Source organism: Saccostrea cucullata, unplaced genomic scaffold (assembly GCF_032062105.1).
Source record: "Saccostrea cucullata isolate Sc308-1 unplaced genomic scaffold, CSIRO_AGI_Scuc_v1 ctg19324, whole genome shotgun sequence".
In the NCBI taxonomy this organism is placed as follows: domain Eukaryota; kingdom Metazoa; phylum Mollusca; class Bivalvia; order Ostreida; family Ostreidae; genus Saccostrea; species Saccostrea cuccullata.
In genome coordinates, this window is record NW_026939457.1 from 1715 (window position 1) to 9167 (window position 7453).

The 7453-nt window shown below is 35.6% G+C and overlaps 1 protein-coding gene and 1 pseudogene across 1 annotated transcript; one reads left to right on the plus strand and one right to left on the minus strand.

The window, feature by feature from the left end:
- Nucleotides 1–1314: 1314 nt before the first annotated feature.
- Nucleotides 1315–5161, plus strand: LOC134253057 (beta-1,4-galactosyltransferase galt-1-like). Its single transcript, XM_062735576.1, has 3 exons — nucleotides 1315–1407; nucleotides 1516–1897; nucleotides 3927–5161. The coding sequence occupies exons 2-3, from the start codon at nucleotides 1542–1544 to the stop codon at nucleotides 4834–4836; spliced, it is 1266 nt and encodes a 421-aa protein (XP_062591560.1). The 5' UTR covers nucleotides 1315–1407; nucleotides 1516–1541; the 3' UTR covers nucleotides 4837–5161.
- Nucleotides 5162–5417: 256 nt separating this feature from the next.
- LOC134253056 (PH domain-containing protein DDB_G0275795-like) lies at nucleotides 5418–7432 on the minus strand (annotated as a pseudogene).
- Between the last annotated feature and the right edge of the window lie 21 nt (nucleotides 7433–7453).

The following is a 7453-nucleotide window of genomic DNA, read 5'->3' on the forward strand; positions in this document are numbered from 1 at the left end:
CTTTCTCATCATCATAAAAATGCAGCGCTTCAAAATAACAACGCCGTTTTTAACCTTTCTCACGCACACACATTTAATTAAACAGTTGTACAAATTCAGAAAATATCAATAAATCTACATGATGAGTCCATAAACACAAGAATATGCAAAGAAAATATATTATGAGTTCAGAACTCAATATTTTAGACTTTTTGTTAGCTTTCTCACATGCAACGAAATTCCAATTGATTAACTATAAAGTCACTTTTATTACTTACACCATCTGATCCTTTTGATTTTCAATAAAGTATATTATTTTAAAAATCATACAATCACGTTTTCCTCAGTAGACCAATATGCGTTTACACGTAAATTTTGTATCTCCCTGAATTGCCTCTCAGCCCCCCATCTTACCCACTGATCTGAAGCAGTTAAAACTATCATTTAAACAAAACACGACAAAATGATATAGATTTAATACTTACACTGGGATACGTGTATATGTGGAACTTTAATCATTGTTGCGATCATTTTATGAGTACAGCATTACTGGACTTAACTGAGTTGCGCATGAAGGTTTTTTCTTGCATTATCTGATAGTTTTGTGGACAAAGATACGTTTCCAACCTTATTAATTAGGAAAACAGTTATATGAGGTATGTTGGGCGATATTAATTAAATGTAAAGTCTAACATAGGAATGTACCTTGTACAGGAAAAAATCTTTAAAATCTTTTTAAAACAGAAAAGCCATGATTATTAATATTTATATGGAAGCATCCTCAAATGATGTAGATTCAATTTTGAATATACAGGATCATGCAGTCTTTAATTTTTTCCCCAAGAACAGCACAGCCACGAGTATATTATGGAATGTAAATAGAAAATATATGTGGATGTAAAGCTGATGAGGAATAGAAGGGCAAAAAGGTGTACACTGTACCCAAGGGCCTCTTATAAGCGTTTTATTCCTTTTTTTTTTCAGCATGCATGGTCAAATAAGATGCAGTCTGTATAAACATGTTAAAATCTTTTGTTAAAAACTCCCCCAATACCTAGAAACAACTATTCAAAAATGAAAATACATCTTTATGGAGCTGCATTGGGGCTTTAAGTGTGCTGTTAATCGTATAAAAATGCGGAAGATGGATTGAGAGTGGCTCCACTTCATATCTATATAAGACTTGGAGGACAAACTTATCTAGCACTGTATTGTTTGTTCCGGTCTTTCATTATCTATATTTGATACTCGAAGAGAAATTTCCGTTCTAGTATTTATATTCAATTCACATGGATACATTTTAAAAAATTCAAGTGCACATGTTTATAATAGAACAGCGTTAACATCCAGTATTATTTATTTTTTCACCCATCTTTGCAAACAATAGAAATGTGGATCTTTCAGCTGGCTTTCAATATTTCAAAGAAGGTAAGATATATTTTTTTTTTAAATTAAAATTTGATAATATTCTCATCGTTGAGTTAATGTTATCAATCTTATATAAACGTAGACGTTTACATGTATTTTTCCCTTCAGAATGTGTTCAGTATCATGCGGTGAGGATGGCAATAAAACGAACCAAGTCCAACAGTAGAATTTTCTTGTTCCTCATCTTGTATCTCACGATTTACTGGTTCAGTGCTGTAAGGATAGGAGAGCATTCGAAAGATGACCATATTCAATTCAGAAGCCGGAAGTCACATGACCGAATGTCGACACCATTTGCATCCGTTATTCAGGGTACCAATGACGTCATGGTCATCTCTGCCTCCGTGTCCGATTCAGACATTAAGATAGTCTCCATTGTGGATATGGATGCCCCTCAACGGTCTTTTGACTGTATTACATGGCCGGAAGATAAACTGAATACAAGAATCAATGCTACCCTATACTTGTGTCCAGAAAGTCACGGCCTGCGGTAAGACTTCTTATTTTCTGGGGTGGGAGGGGAATGTCAGTATTAACACATTAAAAAAATCCTGTGTTAATGACTCTTATCATAGAGTATTTAAAGTATTTCAACTATATATGTTATTTCAGCTATTAAGGGTGTGCTATAGTGTGGTATTTGTCGTTTAATTTCTTGGTCAGGCAAAAGCCTTGAAGTTCGTATTTTGTATACTATTTTCTTTATTTCAAAATTTACTTTTTACACATGGCGTGGTTTTCATGTCAAGAATACAAGAATGACTTGAGTTTTTACCTTATTAATGATAACAATAAGTCCTTTAAGAATAATATTCATATGATAGATAATATGTTATAGTTATTGGTTTTGAAAAGGAAATCATTTTTGTTAAATTGAATTTTTTAAAGGAATACTTCAGGACGTAATGTTTTCCCCATAATTACAAAAATTATGACGGAAATGTAATGGAACATTTACATTAATCAAAATAAAACTTGTACGACCTAAATATGAAATAAAAGTAAATTCTACTATGTCAAAGAAATAGTCTTGACGCATGTCAAGCACAATCGCCGAAGAAATTTCGATACTTTTGAGTTTTAGAATTTGCTATTGAAAATCTGTCGAGAGAACCGGAGCATGCATGACGAATTTCATTTACAAAGAAATTATAAGCATAATATTCAACGAAGTATTACTGTGTTAGACTAAAGTGATACCTTATCCACTAAATCAAAAGTGAAAATGGGATATCGTGTGTTGCTACGCTACATATTCTTGTTCGTTTTGGGATATGTGATTTTAGCACTTTGGTTTTTAGTACAGTCTGCTGACAAACATAATATATTCACTACTTCCGTCCGTCATTATCATTCCTTGAAGACAGCTGTGTGCCATAGGTTGGATGGAAAATCCCTTTCTTTAAATCTTCATTCTCAACCTAAATTCGATACCATCTCTCCTTCTGTATCTTATATCTTAACGGCCTCAGCCTTCGGCATCGGTCATCTTGCTCAAGTCTGGACACTTGTTATGGTAGATCTAGGGCTAGATCCCCCGAGTTTACAATGCATATTTTATTATAAAAGTGAATTGGATTATCTCGGAAACCTGACAATTGGTGGCCAGTCCAAGTCAAAGCTCTATGTACTCCCTGAGATTGAAACAACCAATAACGCAAGGTGGGGTATCGGTTCATTCATGATAACCTAAACTTTTTATTGTAAATAATGCTTTTAAATGCCTATTTAAGGTCAAATTGTATATTTTGAAACCGAAAGTAAATTGAATAATTGTCTTACTAGTATTTCTTAGAAGAATTTCCTGTTAGTTTTTAAAAGCGCTAGATTTCCTGCTTGACTTTGCAATCATGGTATTTTTCAACAAAATTAAGAAATTTTCAAGTCCATTCTTTGGGTATCAACATATTTTGGATCTTTAACTTGGAGTTTGACTTTTATTTGAGAAATTTTAATCTTTAAACGTAAATGTTTCTCAAGTTTTCACATCTTGTTTTTCTTGAAAATATTGATGTTTGCCCATTACAGAGGTTAACACGCTGCAGAGTAAAATGCTTCTTGCAGCATTTTTGCTCTGATGCGACATAAAAAATTACATACGAGTGAATCGTGACCACTCCAGTATAAACTTCACCTTCAAAAATCCAAACCATGGCTGAAAATGTTACATAACTATAGGAATATTTTTAAACATTAAACACAACGCGCTTGATAACTCATTTTTGCATTTATTCCCATCAGATACATGCAGTCCCTATTCTTTCCAAGGAGATTAAGTACACATTTCGATAGCATTCTTTTTTCAATAGATAAAAGGTTTTGTTGTTGGAAGTTGTTGATAGGGTCAACCCTCTCTGTAGTAGCTAGACTTCAGATAGTTCACATCTGTTCCTATGACGATAAAAAACTATATATTGTACTTAAAGAAAAATAAAAACTTGGAGGATTTGGGAGTCAAAATACCCGACAAACCATAAATAAATACCTGGTAAATTTGACAGCATATATTTTTTTTACAGGTTTACGGCAGCCATATTTTCTTGCAAAGTGCCAAATACCCGAATGCCAGACGCTGTATCCCTCGTCACAAAGGACTGTGAGAAACCTGTCAATGTTTTACCGGTTATATACAACTCAAACGTAGAACGAACGTTTACAGTGTGCGTCTCACCCCTCCATGCCATGTACAGCAAGGCATATCAGCTAGTGGAAATGATTGAATTCAGTTCTATCTTAGGAGCCGATCATTTCTTTTTCTATAACTACAGTACAAACTGGAATGTGGATCTTGTGCTCAAACACTATGAATCTAAAGGACTTGTATCTGTTATTCAATGGAAACTGCCGATGACGAAAAATCGAACAGACGAACCAGATATCCATTACTATGGTCAACTGGCAATGCTTAATGACTGCTTGAATCGAAACAGGGGAGCCAGCAGGTATGTTGTGTTTCAGGATCTTGATGAAATTATTATTCCCAAAAATCACAAATCCTGGAACGACATGTTAGATTCTCTCCCTGCAAACATGTCTTCCTACATGTTTCGATCAGCATTCTTTAGGTTAGATTGGCTAAACGCAAGAACAAACTCAAACGTATCCAAAATTGCAAAATCTTACAAAGCTTATGCATTCCTTAAACGATTCAGAGAGAATGAAATATTTGGACGAGCTACACGATCTAAATATATCGTTGACCCGTTAAAAGTGGAGGTGGTAGGTATACATAACGTTTGGAAGTTTAAGAGAGGTGGCAGACCATTCTACGTACCACCAGAGGTAGCCCTGGTTCACCATTATCGTACAAACGAGAGGGAAACAGGACGTGTTAAGGATGATAGCGTACTGAACTTCAAAAACGTTCTCACAAAGATAAAACAGACTTGGATATCATTAGGTGACATACCGTTTGGACCGTTGAACTAGTCTCTGATGATGTTAGTGATATTCTCTTTCTCCTTTCTCCAGATTTGGAGTTATAATTCTACCGACATAGAAAAACATTGCATGCAGTGATCATCTCCATGCCTTTTGTTTCATTATAGGACATTCATTCAATAAATAAACTATGATTTATATTGAAATATTTGTTATGGATATTAAGAGACCCTTAACATGCTTATAATGTCTTCTTCAAAAATAATTTCTAGGAATATTGACGCTGCATGATTTTATAGATGGTTGTGATAAACTTAGCTTATTCATGTTTTAATTATGAGTGTTGTGGAAGCATGATAATATTTATAATAAATGTCTTTATTCGATGCTTTTCCTTTTTATTTTGCCTATAATGAATGCTTTCTTTCAGATTCTTCATGTTTAAAAAGAAATTTAGTTAAACAATAGTTATCATTTTTTTTTTTAGCTTGAACAGTTTAAGACCAGCGTCGTAGTTTAAGTTTCACACCATGGCTTGAATTGCGTGTAAAGTTGATTGCTGCTCACCCTCCTAATAATGTACCAATTTAAATAATTCGTTTTTATTTCAAAAACTAACACCATCTCAAAATAATAATTTAATGAAAATATTAATAATATTTTAGTCAAAAATTGCTGTATAAAATATCAGATCTGACATCAAATATCTATCAGAAATATAATTTGTAAAAAGTAAACACTTTGAATACAAAATACAATATAATACAATATTTGGTTGCACATGTTCTACAATAGGATAATCGTAAAGATTTGTAAGGACCCTGTCATAGTAAATGTTGGAATATTTTTGAAATGTAAAAACACAAGCGCACTAAAAGTCCATAACCGCCCCTTGTTTTATTGAGGGTTTAACTACGGCTGTTGAGCTTCCTCCCTCCAAGCATTTCTTTGGCCATAAGAGGAAGTAGACGGCGTCACGTGATTGTGATTGACTTTGGTAAATTGTGGTGTATTATTTTGCAAGGAGGTAGAATGTGAAGCCACTGGTTGGTGCGTATTGTAATTTGCATTTGAACCACTTTGTCTATCATAAACCAGATTTAAATTTCTACGGGCCGTTTCAACGGTTGGTTTAGAGTCATTGTCAAAATGAGCCTGAAGTCTGTGCTGCTTGTACCTGTCAAACACAGAGCTACTGGCGGCTTTGCGTAGTTGATCTGTATATCCCTCTACATCACTTAGACCAGTGCTTTCCCGAGAATGAACAGGTTTTGGTAGGGAAGCTTTAGTATCACTAAAATGCCCATCAAAACGAGTTGAGAGTTTTGAATGTAGATAATTTGGTACACTTTGTGACTGTTTATTGTCTAACTGGCTTTGACTGGCGTCTTGACTAGGGTTGATTCGTTGGAGTTTGAAGTATATTGTAATCTACCGTCTGGGTACTGATAATCAAATCTAGGGGGAAGTGGCAGGATCTCTTCCTCCGTGAATTGTTTGCTTTCTGTCAGTGGAGTTGAGGTCATTGCTAATTTTTTATTTTTGTTTAAATTTCGATTGACCGAGGAAGGATCATTCGAGGGAGTGTTCTTTTCAAAGCGGCTGATAAGTGATGTAATGGCATGATGTTGTGCACGACTCCGCTCAGGAACGACTGGTTTTTCCTGATCTTCGTTTGTTTGGGATAAATCCATATGGCATTGGGATCGCTGCATTTGTGGAGTTCTAGGTGGTTTTTGGGGTGGAATATCTCTTTTAATGGCGCTGCTTCCTATATTTCCAGCAATTGGCTTAAGGTTGTTTTGCTGTTGCTGCTGCTGCTGCTGTTGCTGAGCTGCCTTTTGTTGCCGCTGATGGGCCCGACCCAACGTGATTTTTACCGGTTTCTCTTCGCTAGGTTTTGTGGATGGTGGAGACTCGTTGTATAATTTACTTAGATCCTTTCTCCAAGAAGACTCTTTTTTCGTTTCTGTTTGAGCTGGACTGTTATCTATTGGAGGAGGAGGTCTGTGCTCTCGCATTGGAACTTTCAAGTCCGTGTGTGACATATCTGAAGGTGTCATTTCCGTAAGTTGTTGTGATCCTATTTCTGCTTGGTATTTCATTGCAGACGACACATCAAGTCGTACTTGTCTAGGATTACTTTTTGATTTATAATTTGGCATGTTGCCTGAAATCAATTTTGCTGCAGGCACATTGTCTCTAGATTGGAATGACAGATTGTGATGGTCAGTGTGAGATAAAGGAGCTCTAGAAAGTACATGAACACCTCTGTCTCTGTCAATCTCACTCTCATTATTGATATGTTTCTCATTATTATTAATATCACTCTTGTTAAATGGACCTATCACATTTGGTGACGCATACCCATCTCTGTCAACAGAAACAGTATTTGAAAATGGAGGTGTGTGGTACAATCCTGCATACTCTGTGGAAATATCTGACCCATTTCTTCCCGTGTGTTTCCCGCGCCGACCCACGCCAACCGATGATCGAAGTTTCGCCTATCAGCGGAACTTGTATATGGATAATTCCGTGCACCACTGTTGGAAATTTCCGTGTTTTGTCGATGTCACGACCCAAACTTGTCATGTACGGATTAATGTTTTAAAATTGTGGTTATTTTTAATGGGGGAAATGAGGGGGGCCTCCAGAGGTTAGAACA

Bases quoted from the DNA above. Each gene is read 5' to 3' on its own strand.
- LOC134253057 (XM_062735576.1), top strand. From the start codon at position 1,542: ATGGCAATAAAACGAACCAAGTCCAACAGTAGAATTTTCTTGTTCCTC. The intron at 1,898-3,926 runs GTAAGACTTCTT...TTTTTTTTACAG, and splicing joins CCAGAAAGTCACGGCCTGCG to GTTTACGGCAGCCATATTTT.